The 21,886-nt window shown below is 38.9% G+C and overlaps 2 protein-coding genes across 2 annotated transcripts; one reads left to right on the plus strand and one right to left on the minus strand.

The window, feature by feature from the left end:
* Positions 1–429: 429 nt before the first annotated feature.
* On the minus strand, positions 430–11,953 carry LOC117297057 (peptidyl-prolyl cis-trans isomerase-like 4). Its single transcript, XM_033780180.1, has 13 exons — positions 11,786–11,953; positions 10,437–10,504; positions 9,540–9,604; positions 8,819–8,936; positions 8,206–8,348; positions 7,054–7,150; positions 5,857–5,973; positions 4,794–4,918; positions 4,331–4,397; positions 3,043–3,154; positions 2,239–2,314; positions 1,587–1,698; positions 430–994 (listed from the first exon to the last, which is right to left on the minus strand). Exons 1-13 carry the CDS (start codon positions 11,853–11,855, stop codon positions 530–532), a joined length of 1,635 nt encoding a protein of 544 aa, XP_033636071.1. The 5' UTR covers positions 11,856–11,953; the 3' UTR covers positions 430–529.
* A 128-nt stretch (positions 11,954–12,081) lies between these two features.
* LOC117296730 (coiled-coil domain-containing protein 83-like) lies at positions 12,082–20,495 on the plus strand. Its single transcript, XM_033779774.1, has 11 exons — positions 12,082–12,168; positions 13,366–13,513; positions 13,936–14,020; positions 14,531–14,699; positions 15,422–15,589; positions 16,673–16,764; positions 17,368–17,436; positions 17,913–18,034; positions 18,257–18,384; positions 19,261–19,454; positions 19,936–20,495. Exons 2-11 carry the CDS (start codon positions 13,392–13,394, stop codon positions 20,104–20,106), a joined length of 1,320 nt encoding a protein of 439 aa, XP_033635665.1. The 5' UTR covers positions 12,082–12,168; positions 13,366–13,391; the 3' UTR covers positions 20,107–20,495.
* Positions 20,496–21,886: the final 1,391 nt, after the last annotated feature.

The following is a 21,886-nucleotide window of genomic DNA, read 5'->3' on the forward strand; positions in this document are numbered from 1 at the left end:
AAGGGTCCGAGTAAAAGAAAATGCCTGCGTTGGAGGGAGGGGTTGAACTTAATTGCAGAATAGAAAAATAGAAAAGACAGTTTCTAGGTTGTGCCAAGACACTCCTCCCCCTTTAAACCTTAAAATCCCATCACTATCAGAAACAGCCCTCACCAAAATAATCATGATGGCCAAAACTGCTACAAGATCTACCCCTACTCAACCAAAAAGGTCCACAAAAATTCATGACCCGAGTTGACATTCTCCAATATTTCCCATACTAAAATAGTAACTAAGCTTATAAAAGAAAACTAAATTTCTGTTCGATGTCACTTGTTTATGAAAACATGTGCAAGAGAAAAAAGGTTAACAAAATCAACAAAACCATGTCTGAGCATGACGGTGCTGATTATACAGAAGTGAATTGTCTCTGAATGGTCAAGCTTTGGGCTTTGTGATACCTTTGAGAGAGTTCCTGGACAAGTGAAAGTTTGTTGAATAGTCCAAATAATTTTTGTGTTCGATATTCCAACAAGTTGCGAACCTAATATTACCTCCTCTCTCCGTCTCTGTGTCTGTCACCCCCTCTGTCCCTTCCCCTATCTCTATCTCTTTCCCTATCACCCCTGTATTTATCACCATCTCTATTACTATATCTGTCTCTGTCTGTGCGACCATATTTACCACTGTCTCTATGACTGTATTTGTCATTGTCCTTCTGACTTCTCTCCCCGTGCCTCCCTCTACCCTCATCCCTGTCTCTCTCCTCCCTGTCCCTAGCCGTTCCCCGCCTGTCTCTATCACCGCCTCTATCACCCCTTCTGTCACCTTCTCCCCTTCTGTCTGCCCCTCTTCGTCTATCTCTACTTCTGTCATCATCACTTGAGCTGGCATGTTTCCGCCGTCTTTCCTTTGTGGTATTTTTTCTTCTGCCGCCATCACTCTCTGAGCTGCTACTGCTGCTGTCACTAGAGGATGATCCATGGCTCTTCTTCGAATGCTTTGACCCTTTGGTCTGGAAAACAAAAAAGAAGAATCAATTACTACGTTTAATACCTTGTCAAGTTTTATAAACAAAACAGTTTTACTTTAATAGAAAAGGCATTTGTGAACCTCTAAAAGATGACATTCAACTTGACCATTTTGCTTTGGCAAAAAGGAGGGGAAATACTAAACTCAGTTAGTTTTCATACTTGGTAAGTTTAATCGGTTAGTTTTGATACTTGGTTAGTTTTGATACTTGGTTAGTTTAACCAGGTAATTTTGATACTTGGTTAGTTTTGAAATTTTAACAGTTTGATATTGTACTGAATTACTTTTGACACTTGACCAGTTTAGATATAGTTTGACTGGTTAGTTTTAAACCTGGTTAGTTGTGATTCTTGGTTAGTTTTGATACTTGGTTAGTTTGCATTCCTTGGCTGGTTACTTATATATATATATATATACACACATGGGATTTAAGGCATTGCATGGAGAAGTATTAATACATGTGTATATTATATCTAGTTTGCGGTAACACCATGTATGTATCAAATGTTTATTACATTTAATGAATTATTTACTACTAAAAATAACTCCTCAACGAAAACACAAACTACAATCACCTTTGACTTCCTTGAATCTTGAGTCTGGTCTCGGCTTCTCTTGCGACTTGTTGCTGCATGATCAGATGGTACTGTCTCTTCATCTCCCTCCAGAACAAGATCGTACTGTTTCCTGTTGGAATTAATTATATCAATAATAGTATAAAAAATATATATTTAAAGGCAGTGGACACTATTGGTAAGTACTCAAAATATTTATTAGCAGAAAATCTTTCTTGGTGACGAGTAATGGGGAGAGGTTGATGGTATAAAACATTGTGAGAAACGGCTCTCTCTGAAGTGACATAGTTTTCGAGACAGAAGTAATTTTCCGCGAATTTGATTTCGAGACCTCAGATTTAGAACCTAAGGTATCGAAATCAACCATCTAAACGCACACAATTTCATGAAACAAGGGTGATTTTTTCTTTCATTATTATCGTGCAACTTCGACGACGGATTGAGCTCAAATTCTCACATGTTTGTTATTTTATGCATATGTTGAGATACACCAAGTGTGAAGACTAGTCTTTGACAATTACCAATAGTGTCCACTGTCTTTAAACAGCTCCATGAAGTTAAGCAGAGGTCAATAATGAGTTCATGAACACACTACATTTACACTGATCAACTGAAAAAAAAGGTGTTGGAAAATCTGCTAGTGTTAACTTACCCATATTGCCTGGACTTGTCTTTGAGCTCAAACTTAAGTCTGCCATCAGAACTAGACGAAGGCATCTGCATCGGTCCTAAGTATGCAAACCAAAGATGAATAATGCAAAGGATATTTTGTGTGAATATGATTTACAATATTTCTTAAAGGTGGGGTCTTTGTTTGTTTTTTTTTTGTCAACATTATGCTTATTTATGAGCACCAATATCACGAACAATGCATTCAAGCAAAATGAGATGTTTGTCGACCCAGGTAATTTTCCACTTTTTGATACATTTGAAAACAGCATTCATCTACGGTTTAATACTGTTAAAACCCCATGTTGATACCACCTTTGATTCAAAAGTTGTGAAAGTAGAAACGCCAAGAAGTGTGAGAGAAGAGGTTCAAAGCCAAGTTGTTTATTGAAAATACATTGGCACGTTTTATTTCAATACTAATTTTTAACCACTTTTTGATGCTATTTATCAGGAAAGAAGTTGCCAATATAAATTAAAATCCATTTGGGCATTTCAGTTACCCCCCCCCCAAAAAAAAAAAAAAAAAAAAAAAAAAAAAAAAATTATTTGCTTTTTTCTCCATACTGGTTTTGGAAAATTCAGCTGAAACACAGTTAAGTGTCTACTTGTTCAGAAAACTGAACTGTCAATGTTTTTTTAATCATGCAACAGTTTTGACAAGTATTTCATTCCTAAACACATTTGTCACTTTGTGAAAAAGCTAAACTTAACACCATGCTCAGTTCAACCCTTTTCCGAACCCTTCTTCTTACTAATAAAAACACTATTTAGATCCAACTCTGACCTTTGCCCTTAAAGTTGACCTTTGCCACCGACTGGCTGAAGTCAACATGAATCCTTCTGTCATCAATGAGTACATTGTCCATCTTGAAGTAAGCGTTCTCACAGTCCTCCTCCTATATACAACAACAAGAAGTCAATCAATGAAGTCAAGGAATATGCCATTGAAATAACGCGTGGTGCCCAACATGCATTTGGTTTGCATAACACCATGTGGTAATATCTCAAACAAACCCATGTACCAACAGGCCTATGTTCAGTCAACCAAACCTATGTTCAGACAAACCTAGATTTTCAGACAATCCTTTGTTCAACCAACCCCATATTCCCATACCCCTTTGTTCCTATACCCCTTTGTTCCTATACCCCTATGTTCCTATACCCCTATGTTCCTATACCCCTATGTTCCTATACCCCTATGTTCCTATACCCCTATGTTCCTATACCCCTTTGTTCCTATACCCCTATGTTCCTATACCCCTATGTTCCTATACCCCTATGTTCCTATACCCCTATGTTCCTATACCCCTATGTTCCTATACCCCTATGTTCCTATACCCCTATGTTCCTATACCCCTATGTTCCTATACCCCTATGTTCCTATACCCCTATGTTCCTATACCCCTATGTTCCTATACCCTTATGTTCCTATACCCCTTTGTTCCTATACCCCTATGTTCCTATACCCCTATGTTCCTATACCCCTATGTTCCTATACCCCTATGTTCTGACACTGTCCCAAAGTGTTCTGCCACAAGGTGAACTGTCGCACCTGTCCGGTCTCAAGTGTAAAAGCCCAGCACTGCAATCACTGCCTTCAAGCCCAGCACTGCAATCACTGCCTTCAAGCCCAGCACTGCAATCACTGCCTTCAAGCCCAGCACTGCAATCACTGCCTTCAAGCCCAGCACTGCAATCACTGCCTTCAAGCCCAGCACTGCAATCACTGCCTTCAAGCCCAGCACTGCAATCACTGCCTTCAAGCCCAGCACTGAAATCACTGCCTTCAAGCCCAGCACTGCAATCACTGCCTTCAAGCCCAGCACTGCAATCACTGCCTTCAAGCCCAGCACTGAAATCACTGCCTTCAAGCCCAGCACTGCAATCACTGCCTTCAAGCCCAGCACTGAAATCACTGCCTTCAAGCCCAGCACTGCAATCACTGCCTTCAAGCCCAGCACTGCAATCACTGCCTTCAAGCATGTGGTCCAATGTTAAACATCCTAAAAAGCTGGATAAATTGAATCCTTAACACAAACAGAGACAAAAGGGGGACAGTCATTCTCACTTACCCTCTCATATTCAACAAAGGCATACTGAAGCGATTCTTCTGTTTTCTGGTCTCTGATCACTTCACAACTGTCCAAAGGTATAAGATAAAAAGATATAAACAAAGGTTTTCCCTGCCAATTTCAGCAGAAAGTGCATTCCATTTAATTATTTTGCATTCAAGTTGCTCATTCAAGTTTGGCTAATCCTCTCACACTAGGGTTTCTTCTAAGCTACTAATGCATTCAACTTCGTTATCGTGCAAACAGGAGCTCGTTTTTTTCTCATTCAGATTCGTTTCAGTCGTTCTATTTCATTAGGCATTCAAGACCACAATTGGACCATTCTCAAATTTGAGTTAAATTTTGACTAATCCATGTTGAACGCCTTGTGATTATTGGTGATACACAAAACAATTCCATAAATAAAGAGCAATTAAAACAATGATTGTATACAATATTTTCAGAATTCACTCTCAAAGCTCACCTATCAATCTTTCCGAACCTGGAGAAAATTATCTCCAGGTCTTCTGAGGTGGTCACTGGGTTCAACTTGCAGACGAAGAGGACATTCTCTGGAGGTTTCACATCTGCATCAGGCAGATCACCCACCTGTCATTAACAAAAATAGATCAAATTTGACGACAGTCGGTCCTTTGTGAATTGTCCGATTTTTGTCAGCGAATATTTCATAAATATTGGATGCATGTGAGTGCGTTGCCGCAAAATATGATCTCTCCGTGGAATCTGAACTAATAAATTTTACTTGGTGACCGTGAAGCAAACTGAAGCAAACTGAAATGGAAAAGCCAGATTTCACCGAATGATTACATTCTGTGACAAAACATTAACAAAATACCTTAATTAATTGTAACTGTAACTCACAATGGTCATTTGATTGTTTGTTCACAATTAAAGCCATTATACACTTTCAGCACAGAAAAAAAAAATCACAGATTTACAAATAATTTACAGGGTTTACAGAAGGTAATGGTGAAAGACTTCTATTGAAATATTATTCCATGAAATGCTTTACTTTTCGAGAAAACATTAAAACAATTATCAATTCTCGTTGTCGAGAATTATGGATTTATTTTAAACACATGTCATGACACGGGTGGGTTTTCCCCGTTATTTTCTCCCGACTCCGATGACCGATTGAGCCCAAATTTTCACAGGTTTGTCATTTTTTATATCAGTTGTTATACACGAAGTGTGGGCCTTTGGACAATACTGTTTACCGAAAGTGTCCAATTGCTTTAACACAAAATAGACACAAAAGCTCATCCACCCCACACTGAAAACTCTTTTAAAACATTTCTAGTTATCTTGGACGACTTCATTGTAGACGCCAACCTTGTCAGCGGCGACGTGATCTTGCCTCATCAGGACAAACAGACAGGTAATTTTTTTCTTTAAGAAATGACACTGAAAGCAGACAAAGCGTCCTATTTAGTATCCATTAGTACACGTAGGTCGTCTTTGTTAAATTTTGGGAGAATCGAGGCAGCAAATCAGAGAAAAATTAGGCAGTCAAGTGAATTGCTTACCATTTCTAGAATTTGTGCACTTGCTTTAGCCTCTTGCTCCTTTGTTGATTCTTCCACTTCTTCAGCTGTTTTACCTTCTGTGTCATCTATCTTCTCGTCAGCTCCTATTCGACCGCTCTGAGGAAATAGAAAATAGAAATAGAAATCGGAGGAATAATAATGCTATAGGCCAGGCGATCCAGTGCACTGGACTCAGGTTCTGGTAGCTTTTTAGTCATCGAGTTGTGGGTTTGAAACTCGTTCATGACGCTTGTGTCCTTAGGATAGACACCGGGCCTGATACTTCACAGAGGCATAAAGACCATTGCCTCCATTCCCCCGCTCATTGCCTTGGTGCCCTTGTTATGCTCCAGTAGAAATTTACAGTTTCCTTATAGGGTGCCCTTTACCAAGGAGAAATTTGCCTAGGTTCCATTGCCCTTTCAAAAACGAAGCATACAGGCCCGAGACACTTAAACTAAATTTGCATATCGTCACCCAGGGGTAGATGGGTACATGTACCTACGAGGGCAGAGATGGTTCTTGTGATTGATTTAGCTTGGTGCGCTACATATTTGAGAGCACAAGTTCTGTACTCCACAAGGCTGGTTTCAACAAAGAAATCAAAATCAGAGGAATGATAATGCTATAAACCGAGCGGTCTAGTGCTCTGGACTCAAGTTCTGGTAGCTATTTAGTAACCCAAGGGTAGATGGGTACCTACAGTGTATGAGGGCGGAGATGGTTCTTGTGATTGGTTCAGCTTGGTGCTCTACATACTTTCTACTGGAGCATTTCAAGGGCACCAAGGATATGAACAGGAATATCAGGACTGGGCTTAGGCTCCGGCTAAGGCTCAGCGCGCTGCTTACGCAGCTCCGCCTTTAACCTGCATTTTGAAGCAGCACGTACTGCACGAACATCATCACACAGAGCCTGAGCCGGAGCCTAAGCCGAGGTTTGAGACAGGCCCCAGTACTTGACAAGGTTGGTTTCTATAGACCATTATCATAGTGCAGCCATCTTGAATTTCTCCCATTGATACCAACGTTACCAAACCGAGGCTGGTAGAACAAAATAGTCTGGTTCCTGTTTTCAAAATAATTATTAGCATTCATTATTGTTATTCGTTTCGAGGAACATGACCAAGATGGAGGCAGCATGACAAAGGTCTATACAGCAGTCTGTCCCAACACGATTCAGCAACAACACACTTACCTCCAGCTGTTCTTTGGTTGGCTCAGGTGACCTATCAGGGATCTCAAGTCCTTGGGGATCATCAAAGGGGTCATCCAGAATCACTGTATGGTTTATTCTGAAACGATGAAAACAAACACTTGCTGTAGTGCCAAGAAGTGCAACTTTCTAATTGCAAAAAAAGAGGAAATGGCTGAACGTATTTAACTTTTGTACAGTGCTTTTCAGTTTTCTATGCCACTGTTTTGAAAAAAAGAAGAAGAGGAAATCAGCTGATCAGCTGAAAAGTTGCATGTCCGAGCGCCATAAAACAGGAATTTATCAAAGCAACATTCTTGTCTAGAAATCATTAAAGTTAAATATGTTTCTATACCTCATTTTGCAGTATTTGTTTTTAGATATAAAGTCCTTGTGATTGTACAGCACACAGGACCGATCCTCCCATCCAAATGACGAAGCATTTATGGTTAAGTGCCTTGATTGATACAAGTGTCAGGACCGGGGGCAATTTCAAGGCTATGCTTACCATGAGCAAAGAATCTGCACGTATGGAAGCTGGGAATTCTGTGGTTACATCAAGCGAATTTTACAGGTTAGCAGGGTACTTTTGCTGGTAAAGGTGCAAACACCACGCTACTACATGTAGGCATTCTTACCTTAACACACCTAGCACAGAAATTCAGCACTTGCCCTGGAGGCAAAGAATGGCAATCGCAAGTGCAGAATACAGCAGTAAGCAGAGCCACTAAAGGCAGTGGGCACTATTGGTAATTACTCAAAATAATTATTAGCATAAAACCTTACTTGGTGACGAGTAACGGGGAGAGGTTGACAGTATAAAACATTGTGAGAGACAGCTCCCTCTGAAGTGACATAGTTGTTGAGAAAGAAGTAATTTTCCATGAATTTGATTTAGAGACCTGAGATTTAGAATTTGAGGTCTCGAAATCAACCATCTAAAAGCACACAACTTCGTGTTAAGGGTGTTTTTTTCTGTTGTTATTATCTTGCAACTTCGACAACCAATTGAGCTCAAATCCTCATAGGTTTGTTATTATATGCATATGTTGAGACACATCAAGTGAGAAGACTGGTCTTTGACAATTACCAATAGTGTCCAGTGTCTTTAAGAGGTGGGGAAAAAGGGGCTGGTAAGAGTAAATCTGACCTCACCTGATATCTTGATATGGTTGATGCTGATTATCACAGATAGCCTCATTGATTTTTGTGAGTACGTCAAACCCTTCGCTAACTTCTCCAAACACTGTGTGTTTGCCATCGAGGTAATCTAGATTCTCTGCCAACGTCAAAAGAAACTGATAGGGAAAATGAACATGGAATTTGAAATCAGAGGCGTTTTAAAAAAAAAGTGCAGCTTGATTTTCAACTTTAGTCATGTGTCTACTGGTGATCTTTGAAAAGTCAAATTGTTGACATACTTTATTGGTTTCTGATCAAATGGGGGCAGTTTAGACAAAATAATTTCACAGGATGCTTGCTATCGTTTATCAATCATAACATTACGTATATAATATGTCATATATTCAAATAATGTTCAACGACGTCACATTTTGTGATCTGTACATTTTTGTACAGAGAATTTTCAGTTCATTCCTGCATTCTGATAAGGCTCATCATAACAGCATTTTAGCTTATGAGCTTAAGTGTTTTCACTGTCCGTTGATGAGAACAACAACAATTATATGCTACACAATTATAAAGTGAGGTGAGAGACTTGAAAAAGTGCAATACAACAATCAATTTGAGTCCCTATATTTAAACATACCTGAGAGCCGTGCATGTTGTCACCATTGTTCACCATGGCAACAGCTCCTAGCTTTTTATGTTTGATGCGAGGGTTGGTCTCCATCTCAAAAAATCGAGCTTGGTCACCATACAATTTGCTGAAATACAGTGAACAAAAGAAAGACATTTTCTTATAATAATAATAGTTAATGGCCTGACGTAATCATAATAATTAGTATAACTTTTATCCTTATTGAATCAGCCAATTTAATGTACAAGACAATAAAAATACTTAAAGGCAGTGGACACTATTGGTGATTACTCAAAATAATTGTTAGAATAAAAACTTACTCGGTAACAAGCAATGGAGAGCTGTTGATAGTATAAAACAACATTGTGAGAAACGGCTCCCTCTGAAGTAACATAGTTTTCGAGAAAGAAGTAATTTTTTACGCAAATTTTGTTTCAAGACCTCAGAATTAGGTTTTGAGGCCCCGAAATCAAGCATCTGAAAGCACACAACTTCATGTGACAGGGTGTTTTCTTCTTTCATTATTGTCTCGCAACTTCGACGACCAAATGAGTTCAAATTTTCACAGGTTCGTTATATTGTGTATAATTTGAGATACTCCAAGTGGGAGTCGTTTCTCACTATGTGTTTTACTATTAACAGCTCTCCATTGCTTGTTACCAAGTAAATTTTATGCTAAACAATTATTTTGAGTAATTACCAATAGTGTCCAGTGCCTTTAATACTTTACCTAAACATTGAATCACCTCCTTTGCCAGTACCTGTAGGGTCTCCTGTTTGTGCAGTGAAATTTCCCTGCAGGATCAAAATTCAAAAGTTTAGATTTATACACATGCATGTATTCAATAACCAACAAATTATTTTGTTTGTCTTACTCACAATTTTGTTCTTCATTTCAGCAGATACATTTATTTCACGTCAACATCAATCAATACATTGTGTGATAAGATTGTTCAGAAAACAAGTAATAACTTGTACAAATGAAAACTTGATCCAGTTAATGAACAATAAATAGATATTAACAGTGTGACACTAACATGTAGGAAAAAGGAAAAGCAAATGCTTTTTGTTCCCCTTCCCCTAAGACAAAGACAAAATCAACAAAAGGCAGAAGTGCTGTGTCCAAAAATAGTCACAGGTCAATATGAGTAAACGAGTAAACATGACTGCTGAGTGATCATGAAAATGAGTACAGTAGAATGTAGTGAGTACATGTACGTTCAAATGAGTTCAAACTATAACACAAGAAACAAAGACTAAACAGACAAGACATACTATGTAATCAATAATGCAAAACATAATGACAGCATTAAAACCAGAAAGAAGAAAGCTGAAGGCGAGTAGTGGAGCTGGAAGAGAAAGCTAAGTTACATAATGAATGATTGGGCAGGACTCTCTTGAACACAAGGCTTTAATATGACCCACAGAATGCTGATCTTTAATTCGGTCATCGAGTGCGTTTCAAAGTCGAGGACCATAAAAGCGAAGTATTTGCATACATACGTAAAAGATTTGATTTTTAGAATAGATTTTTAAAACAGTGATCATTCTGAAATCTGAATGGGCACTTTCTTTTTACTTTACTATACAATACAAGTTTCTTCTTGAAGTGTGATATTTAAATTACCTGTACAGAATGGAAGAGGCAATAATTGTAGTACTTGATCTTGCATAGCTTTACAAAGTTGAGACAACCTGAAAATAAAACGAGATCAACATTAGCAGGTTTCATGTCTGATCATAGTATTTCAGAATTACAATTTTAACCTTGGGGGGGGGGGTATTTAAAAGCACACTACAATGAATACGTGTACGTGCCCTAGAACTTTCAGGTTTTTTTATTTTTTTGTTATGATCTTCCGGTCAGACCCCCAACATGCCCAGTAGGGGATATAAACACCAAGCTGGCAACAGCCAATCTATATCAATACAAACATTTGTTTATTTATACAACAATTAAGACAGACCCAGTCTCGACTTTAGCAAATTTGGTTGAGTATTAAGAATGTCCATCACCTGCATATCTTTAGGTATTTTAAGTAAACAATATTATTAAATCAAATTGTCCATTTCAACAAGTCAATTTGCAGTGTTAAAAATGTGATTGAAAAAATAACTTATATAATTGTAATTGTTTGACTTAGTCAGTCAATCGTTCATTTTAGCATGTTCCGTCAGCATCGTCAGTAAATGAGTATTTATTTTTACTAATTTCCTGTCCTCAGCGGCATGGTTTACTGACATCATGCTGACACTACATCCATAACTCTGATTCAGTGACTAAATGGCACTCACGTCAAAGACTCAAACTCACAAGGTCTCATGAGATCTCAGACTGACCATGCTGACAGACACTTAGACAAGCAACTTTATAATTGCAAAAAAAGAGGGAAATGGCTGATCACACTCAACTTCTGAACATTGTTTTCATTTTGCTATAGACTATGGAACTGTTTTGAAGAAAAAAATGGGCAATGTAAAACATTTGACAAGTTAATTTTAATGTAGTCAGACTAATGTTATCATGGTTATTGAGTAATTTAATCAATCTAAAATTTTATAATCATGTAAATCAGCTGATCAGCTGAAAAGTTAGTTGCTTGTCTGGACACTACATGTAACAGTGTACAAGAGGTCGGCTAGAGATAGACATTCTGGAATTCCACAACCTAACAAAATACAATAAGCCTATTCGCTATTGCAGCTGCGCATGTCCGTTACTGCTGACAACGCAATTTGTTTATCTCCCGTGACCTTTTGACAATAAACCCGGGTATTGTCAAAAGGTCACGGGAGATAAACAAATTGCGTTGTCAGCAGTAACGGACATGCGCAGTTGTAATAGTGAATCGGCTTATTAACAAAAATGTCAAACAAAAACAAAGTCTCATTCTCAACTCAAGTCAAAACTTTTGAAGTTGAAAAATTGAATTTGATTTGAATTGAGATCATCACTCTACCATCAGCAATACTCACATCTAGGTCTCTCTTCTGGGTATAAATCGATCACAATATCACCCAGCGTTGTTTCTAGTAGCACAGCCATTTTTAAGCAATTATATTGGTTTGTTAAGAAACAGTCAGGACCAATTTATGGAGCGAAATTGACACAAAAATGTTAGTCCACGGGGGCTGCCATTTTGTATTAACTGGTACGAGGCGAAAGCAGGCGAAAGACCCGCAATCACATGATTACCAGCGTTTTTCAAAATTGCGCCCTCTACAGTTTAACAAACTCAAATTCAGATTGTCATCGAGTCGAGGGTGCTTGGAAACCGACGACGCTTTCCGCACAAAAAATTCACAACTATCGTGAAGAAAACACATCGTAATGAATGACTGCTAATCATCGTTATCTGGTGAGTTTTTTTTTGTTTCGTTAATAACAATGTTATACTTTATTTCATGATGTTTCCGCGTCTTTTTGGGGTGGGAAAAACAACTTCATCACCTTACCCTGTTTTTGGTGGTCAGTGGTGGGCTGGCACTGGTCGTGGTTGCCGGTTGGTCATTAGCCCCATCAATAGTGCCAATACACTTGACTCCATTGATTGGCACTATTGTTGGTCATGGACCATCATCATGGATGCGTTGGGCTTTTAGTGGTTGATTCTGGGTTAGAGGGACCTTCAAAATGTCATTATTGAAATAAATGTATATCGCTTTCGTTCACTTGGACAATCATGACTTTGATTATACAAAACAACAAAATAAGGCATAGACCCCTTTACACTCAGATAGGAAAAAACAATGCATTCTGGGATAGGATGCGATGTTTTGGGATGTTCGTCATGCATAAAACGTGCATAGCTTACTCGTAAACTCTCCCAATATGCATCGTAATCATTATAATCACCACTTCCGGCCTATGTATAATTGTAAAGGCTCCCAAAATAAAAGTGTGCTGTTTACTTTTATTAATGGATAACTTTACGTATGGTGCCACCACTTTTTCACTAATTTTTACAAAAAAGGGATATCTCATTGAGGTAAATTAGATACTATAGTCTATATTATTTCATATCGAATGAAACAGTGGTGGCGCCATACAGAAACTTTTCTTTATTTTTAATAATTAAGTGGGCCTATATTTATGCCCCAAAAAAATCAATGTGTCGTCCCGTGTTCTAAATCTAGATATCACAAACAAATACAGATAATATTTACAGTACTAAAACTAAAATTTACAAAGTTAACTTTTATACCTATTTTTTACAAAATGAATTCATAATCATAGAAAATCATACAATATTACCGTTTATGACAACTAATGTGTATTTTCTTAAAGCTGTTGGTAGGTGCTAAGGAAAGATTTTGGTATCCTGCCACCACAGTCCACACTTTTTCACAAATCTTTACCAAAAGCAATATCTATCTCATTTGAGGAAAATTAGATACAAATTTATTTTTATAACAAATAAAAAAAGGGGTTTCAGGATACAGAATTTGTTCTACTGCGGAAAAGTTTCTGTCCTGCCAACTGCCACTTCTTTTTTCTGATGACGTAATGCATCGACTCTTGAGCAAAACCACCGACGTGTCTTTTACCTTCTCAGGTGTCCGGTAGCTGGCTCAGCTTGAGATGGGTAAGAAAGGGAAGAAGAAGGGGAGTGGCAAAAAGAAGGGGAGTGGCAAGAAAGGAGGCGGCAAAAAGAAATCCACAGAGCCTCAGATGACCATCAAAGAAGCCATCTTAGCCTACCAGTAAGAACAATGATCTTGTGTGTTTTTTTTTTTTTTTTTTTTTTTTTTTTTTTTATTAGATGATCTTCCTGTCAAGGGAGTTTGGCAAACTCCATCAAGGGGATATAAACACCCAGCTGTGCAACAGCCAATCTCTCCAAACACAAACTTTGCACAAATAACTAGACAGCAATACGTAATTGTAGTCATTGTGAAATTAGCAGTTAGCTAGGCAGGATTCAAACCCATAACCTTGGAATTGCAAGTTCTAAGTTTCACCACCCCCAGTCTTTAGAACTCCCCTGTGGTGAGTGGTGACCCTTCGTTTTTTCCCCTTTTTTTTCTCCAAAATGTCAACAAAGGTTTTTGAAATGTACTATTTTTATCTGAAATCTTGTACAGCTCAGGGGTATTTAATATAAATCTTTTTTTTTCTTGCTCAGGATTAACATAAAAGAGGAAGCACTGGAGGAGTTCATGTATGAAATCAAAGGACTTGAAGATAAGAACCAAAAACATAAAGAAAGGGTGAGAATTTTCATATATAAAGCATCCATCTTTGTCAGTGTATAATTACTGTTTAAATTTAACCCTAGTACTTATATATCGATGCCAGTGATTTTTCTTGAGGCCAGTAGACTTATGACCAGACAAGCCCGGTGGTCTTGTGTTTTTCATTTAAAAAGTTATTAAAGGCTATCTCATTGTGTAATATATGTATCTTTGTGAACAAAGTAACTGACTATGAGTATGGTAATCTTTCAATTATGTTGAGCATTGAAGTTAAAATAATGTCACAAAACAAATGAGATAGATTTTCTTGGTTTTGTTCGACTCACTTTTATTCTGGTTTTGTCAACAAAATTCTGGTCCAGAAAAATTCCTGCACCTTGTGGTTAATTCCCACAAATTTGTGGGGCCTGAATTTATTCCAGCCCTGCCAAAAGGCCAATGTTGTGGCATAGCGAGGTATGGGTTGGTTGTCTACAAAATATTTGGAGGGTTATTGAACTGGGTTCTTTCTTTCACAAAAATCAGAATGAGCGTTTGAAGGAAGAGCAACTGTACCATATCCGCACTCTCCTCAAACAGGCGAAGGAGAGGGACTCTGAACTAGAGCAAGTTAGCGTGGTCAATAAGGAACATGTAGAGGCCGCTATGAAGGAGAAATGGAAGGCAGCCAAGGAGGAAGATGCACAAATTGAAGGTGAGGAGTTAGGATTGTAGCTAGACCATTTATAGCGGTGGGCAATAAATCATTTTTTTTTTTTTAAGTCCACCAACAGAGAGTTGATCAACAAAATTGTTCATGGTCAGGCCTGATACTTAACAGAGGCAACGAAGGCGATTGCCTCCATGCCCTTGGTCGTTGCCTTGTTGCCTTTGAAATTCTCCAGTAGAAATTCACAATTTCTTCATAGGGTGCCCTTTACCGAAGAGAAAATGCCTTAGTGCCCCTGCCTTTTCAAAAACGAAGCACACAGGCCTGCATGGTTATTATGGGGGCCATCATTGATAAAGTGCAAGCTTCAGGCATGATGCCATGTTTCCAAACTGTTTGTGTTATGGAGGCCATGCAATAGGCTGAATGGCCTTTTGACTGAGTTTCACTCAGTGGCATTTGCTACACCATATCATTAGCTGTGTCTCAGATCAACACACAGTGGACAATATTTTGGTAATTCTTGGAGAAATGTGTATTGCTCAGAGTGCAGTGCAGAAATTGTGAATCCTGGGCAGGCCAGCACTGCCCACCATGGCTACAACTCTAGCGAGGAGTACTGTAGGTCGATAGCTATCATTTTAACAACGAGACAAGTTGATAGATGGGATGGGCACTAATTATTTGCGACACCTAGTGAGCAGTCAAAGAGTGAGTTGCAAAGGTTTAGTTGCCAAATTGCAATAAACTTGTTTCTCTTGATCCAGATCTGAAGAAGCTGATTGTGGAGAAGGAGGTTGAGTTAGAGCAAGCCCTGGTCACGGTTGAAAAGTGGCTGGAGTACAAGAACAAAGGTCAACATGAACACGCCAAGCAGATCAAGATATTAGAACAAGAACTAGAAGATATGCAATATAGCTTTGATGATATGAAAGGTACACTCAACAACTGGGCCCAATTTCATAGCGCTGCTTAGCGGCCGATTTTGTGCTTACTGTGCGATTTCTATTTTATAGCGCTGCTAACCGTAAGCACACGAAAAGGCATGCTAACCTTCCGGTGCTTACCGCGCGAAAATAAATGACGTCACAATGCAAATCCACGGTAAACACGCAATATGACCGCCCAATTTTTTCTGCTAACCTGTGAAATACGCTAAGGCTTAAGCAAATTTTTCTGCTACAGTAAGCACGCAAATTTGCTTACCGTTAAGCAGCGCTATGAAATTGGGCCCTGGTTTCTTAATTATTATTATGCCAAGTCCGAATTGATGGCCAATAATGAGGCTTATTCATCGATGTTGCCACTGGCCAGAGCTGTAGACAAAATATTTAAAATATTAAATAATAATGTGGTGGTTTTTCCATTGTGTCATATCGAGTAGGTCCCTCAAAGTATGACACCATTACCATAGCACCCACAGCAATTGGCGTGGTGCCCTGTGCTTATGCTGTGGTGCCCTTTGCAAAGTTCCAATACCAATTTACATTTCCGGCATACAAGTGCCCGTTAAAGAAAAATTGCTGTACCCCTTCAAGAGCGAGTTCAAGGCCTGCGGTACCCCAATTCTTAAAGCTGCTTAAGCACGAAGAGTAGCTAAGTATACACACACACATGTTGCTTACAAGAATCAAAGTTACCAGCTAAATACCTGGCCACGCGTACCATCTGTGACTGGTGCCCTGCTAATTTTTGCTCAGTTGAAAATGGTAAATGAGTGGGCCCGAACCTTAGAATTCCAAAATCATTTATTCTCCTTACACGAGTCTTTAGACAGCCCCAGCAACCGGATGGGCAAATAGGTTGCTAATCACTCACTTCAACAATCTTTACCGTATTCAAATCACCATTGTCCAAATGTTTACAGGTTTGTTATCACGTACAATGGTTGATCACACAAAACGTGAACACTGTCAGCTCTACCAATCCTGTATATTACCTTTAATTTCAAAGCCAGATATCCTCACTTTGTTCTCTGATGAACGACAATAGTTTGTAATCACTTTTTTTTCAATCAGCTCATTTGGAGAAAACCCTCTTTGTGGCCAAGGATGAGATTCACAAATCTACAGAGGAGAGATTGACGGAGCAAAAACACATAGCCTCACAGGTAAGTCAGATTCTGATATAATAATAGTAATAATAATTTGGGGGCTAATCATCCTTACTCGCAGCTAAGCGCTGAATTGCAAAGAACGCGGCTACAACGTGTTCGAGAAGCAGGCATGCAAGGGCGCCTTTGGCTGCCAGCCACATCAACCCATTATGACCACGGAGGACAGCCAAGATCGAAAGTGTTTGATTTTTTCCTGAGGGAGGAAAAACAGATGGTCTGGAAAACCCTCGTGGCACAGCAGAGAACCAACGCACAACTCAACTCACATATGGCCCTGGCCGGGAAGCGAACGGGGGTCACCTTGGTGAGAGGCGAGCGCTTTACGCACAAGCCAACCGTGCCATGGTTGCTATCAAGTTAAATGAGAACACCAGAATAAACCCTATGTACATGTTCAAAGACATGTACATTAGTTAATCTGATGTATGCACAGAGTTTTGGCCACTTCCAGCTCCAAAGCTTTTTATTAAATGAAAAAAAAATTAAGTTGTGATGGAGACTGACAAATCTGGGAGAACCTTGAGACTTTGCAGAACTTGTACAAGGCAAAGGAAAATTTGCGGATCATTATTCTGCTTGTCTTTCTCCCTCATGCAGAAAGCAATGACAACGATGGACAAATGGAGCACACAGGAAGTGAAGGACAACAAATGGTTGAAGAAAGAGGTAAAGTGATTCGACTCATCTAGAGAAAACAGGGCTGAACAGTTGTATGCATTGTTATTTTTAAGAGAAAGTACACAAAGAAGTGTTAGTGAGTGAGATCCCACCTTTTTTTAAAGGTGGGGCTAGGGGATGGATTTCGATGTATCAAACCATTTATTTTGTGCATTTCTTCTCCATCTTATTTGGGGGGGGGGGAGGGGGGGTAGGCAAGTGTTCTGGGGCAATTCAACATGGGCATTTTCTGTAGGTGGGTGTATAGAAGCCAATTTGTTGATTGATATTTTCTATCGGGGGGGGGGGGTTCAGTTTGCCCACTAATATAACATAATTCTCCACTATTTCAAAGCGGACTACTGCACCAATCACAGAAGCCTACTGTGCTTCTTGTTTTAAATAACAGTTTTTGATTTTCTTAAAAGTTATTGTAGTGGCTCTGAAGATGTCATCTAAAACCTGGAGATGTTTGTTGATTTCAGGCGGAGCTTCACCGGGCAGAGACCAAGCTTCTTGTGTTGGAGGTTGAGGACTTAGAAAAGGAGAACTTGGAGATTATGAGTGGACTCTTTGACTGTCGCATTGAAGACCTGAAAATATCAAGGTACATCGCTAAACACATATAATTAGAATTCAAGAATAGATTTCTAAGCTGTGAGAAAGGAGGCTGATCGAATAAGACGAGGCATGTGGTGAACAGCCCAACCTAATGCAAAAACTATAATCAAAGCATTGTATTTAAACATGTTACAAAGAAAAAGAGTTCCCTTTGCATTCTAATTAAGCATTATCCTAAACATTTTGGCGAAACATTTTGTATTTTCAGGAATTTCTACTTGACCCAGTTTGGTGAAGGGGATGATGTGGATGATGCAGGAATACTAGAGGAAGACCTCGCCCAAATGGACATGGAAGGTAGCGAGAAACCCTTGGCAATAGGGGGCACTGTATCAGGTAAGAAGACATAGAAGAAAAGGGCTAGGTAGCTCAGTTGTGACCTTATCGCAAATACTCGGTCTTGCTCTTCAGGCGTGGAATGAGGTGCATGCTATCCAGCTAGCGATCAAGATTGGGCACAGGGTATTTGCAAAAAGGTCTATAGTCATCATTTCCTTGTTAATCTCGATATATTTTCTTGCAGTTGTCAACCATTTTTACCCTTAAACTTCATACAGAGCTGAAACCTGGACGGTGACATCACAAATGTAAAGAAAACTAGCAACAGCTCAACAAATAAATGGAAAGAGATACACTAAAGATCACGTACGAAGACAGAATAACAAACAAATGAGTAAGAGAATGAGTAACAGAACAAAGTTCAGGACATCTTTAGGAAGTCAAACAAAGAAAATGGAGCTTGGCAGGAAACAATAACTAAAAAATTGTTAAACTTAGGAGCTCAGCAATTAATAACTTGACCCAATATGGAAACAAATGGATTAGAGGGCACCAGAGAAAAAGATGGAGAGACACGCTGCAATATTACTGGGGGCAGTCAAGAGGTATCAACAAGCACAAAATAAAGACATTTTGGAGCATGCTGAGGTCTTCTTCCTGTAATGGATCGACAATGGCTGAAAAATCAAAATTATTGAACTCTAAAGCCAGGTCCATTCTTCTGCGAATGCGGATGCATAGTGAATTGTGAAGTCACATGGATGTTTTCGCAGCGAACCTTTCGCAGGAAGTTGAGCACATTTCAACTGATGCGAATTATTTGTGGCAAATTTGTGACGTCAAAATTCGTATCGCATTGGTAGAAAGTATAAACCGGGCTTTACCAATTGGTATTTTTTGTAATAATAGACCATGAATGTCATAATTATGAAGGTTCCAGAAGGCCTCGTCCAAAGAGCGCCACCCAGAGGGCAGTTGAAGCCAAGGTGTTTTCCTTGGCCATCAAGGAGGAGTCCGATGATGAAGAGGAGGAGGAAGATCTTGGAGGGCGGGGCATTCAGGAATGGGCGGACGGAGACGAGGCAGGATTGGATAACTACTTGGAGTACGAGGATGAAAATATTGATGTAAGATTGATGCATTGGTTTCATTCTTCTTCATATGTGATGTGATTTTTAGTCGTACAATTTGCATAAAATGTAGATAAGCACAGCAAAATCTTGCAATACCACAATAAGGTTACCAGACAAAATACCATGTCATGTGTAGTAACTGTAACTGGTATCCTGCTTACTGTTGCTAAGCAGAAAATTGTTAAGTAATATTTTCTGCTTTTTAGCAGCTCAATTAACTCGGGTCCAGTAGAGAGTCTAGCATGCATATGTAAACAGGCCTTCAACATTGCTCTTGAATGGGAACAGCAATTTTCCTATAATTAGGGGTACTTCTTTGTGGGAAATGCTAATATGTAGTAGAACTTTTACAAAGGGCTCCATAGCAAAAGCAAATAGAAACCACTGCAATTGCTGTGGGTGCCGTAAGTTTATTTATTACAAGGCCTGTGTTAATGACAACAAACCTCTCTCTCTCTCTCTCTTACACTTACAGGATTATCTCAACCTTGGTCCTGTGGAGTTGAAACTTCTCAGAGTGACCGGTCATAAGATGACTCTCCAGCGCCCTAAGAAACTGACCGATGAGGAGGCAGAAGCTAAGCTGTCTGCTCCTGATGTCTGGCCTATCACTCCACAGATGCTCAAGACGGTGACGGAGACATAATGGGGCATAGTCCGACAACAAGTGTGTGAATATTGTATATTGGTAAAAATTAAACGTATATACGGTGTTTATGAGGTAGGCTAGCCTTAAGGTCGTATCCTAATTGACAACTATGGCTATGAATACGCCTATTGCGAAGGAAGTCCTAAACTTCAACAACAAAATGATGACGTGGAGCACTCAGCTGTAGCCGCCAATTCGGACATGATCTAATTTAAGAACTGAAATCAGATGCAAGATTGTACAAGACACTTATCCAATTACCCAATTCAGCCTCGCTACCATGGGTTTATCGATCCCTCTCTCATTGTTGTAATTCGGCCTTTGTGCTGCGAGGACAGTTTTTTAATAAACCATTTGTGACCCGCTACTTGAAAATGAGTCAGATGTTGACAATTTCAAGAATTGAGTTGTATGCATGGCTGGAAAGAACACACCAGCAGCAGTAATTTGGTATATGTCTAAGCTTTGGGGTGTGTCGCGTTGCTGAGTTACTCCCGATTAAAATTAGCCAATACATCATTTTTTCTGAAAAACAAATTACAAGTAACGTGATGTTTTAAACTACCATTGCGCGCGTAAGGATACAAATTAGACATAAGTTGGATCACAAAATTGTTGTATTCATGGCTTTATAGCCTAAAGGTAAGTGTTCTTAAGTTTTTTGTTTTTTTTCCACATTAAACTGTCCATAACTTAATAATGAATTGGGCGACATCTGACTCATTTTCACGTAGCGGGTTACATTTGATCTATCTATCTATCTATCACTAACCCCTTGTAGTGTTATACTGGAAAACAACACCGAATGACTCCTAAAAGCAACTGCTTTGCATGAGCGCTTGTATGGTGCTTAAACGTATGGGAGTGTCAAAATGCAAATATTTTTACGAGATTCAAAAAAAAACATTTTTTTAACACAGTCACCCTAAACTATGTACAGTTACACATGTCTCAAGATCGAAGAAGAATTAGAGGGGACCAGTTGCTATAATAATAATAATAATAATAATAATAATAATAATAATAATAATAATAGTGGCAATTTATAATGCGCCATGTCTGTCTAAAAGACACTCCTGGCGCAGGAGAGATGCCGAAGCCAGAATGCAAAGAATATAGTTAAGCACACAAATAAGTTTTCAAATGGGTTTTGAAGCTGGAATATGTAGTGAGTTGTCGGAGTTTAGGGGGGAGTTCGTTCCATAGTGATAAGCCAGAGTGTGAGAAGGAGCGGGCTCCCCATGAATGGCGTGTGCGTGGAATGTTTAGAAGTTTGGTGGACGATGATCTGAGGTGCCTGGGTGGAGCATGAAGATGTGAACTGTAGAACTTGATGTTTTTCTGGTGATTCTCGCAGTCTGTTTTTTACCCAAGCACACACAATGAATAAATCAGCCACATCTTTTAATTGAACTGACACCTTTTGTGAGTGGTTAAAGTCTGATTTTGTTTCAATTGTGAACGACACGAACGACAACAGCGCTAATGTTTTACAATAAAAATCTTTTTCCTGATAATTTTATTTTTTCTGAAATATCGATGGATTTTGCTGTCAAAGATTTTTTAAATACACTGTGTATATATTTGATCATTTTGACCAGATGATATGCAAATTTAAAGAACTAATTTGAAGAAACTGAAACGAAACAAAAAGATATGCAGTACTTAATATGCATATTTATCTATTTAATTAACATAAACTTCTGATTACTCTGTAAACGTTTGATCAATCCAGTCCTATTTTTCTGTGTAAAAATATCAACATTTCTTCCAAATC

Source organism: Asterias rubens, chromosome 11, assembly GCF_902459465.1.
Source record: "Asterias rubens chromosome 11, eAstRub1.3, whole genome shotgun sequence".
Lineage (NCBI taxonomy): Eukaryota > Metazoa > Echinodermata > Asteroidea > Forcipulatida > Asteriidae > Asterias > Asterias rubens.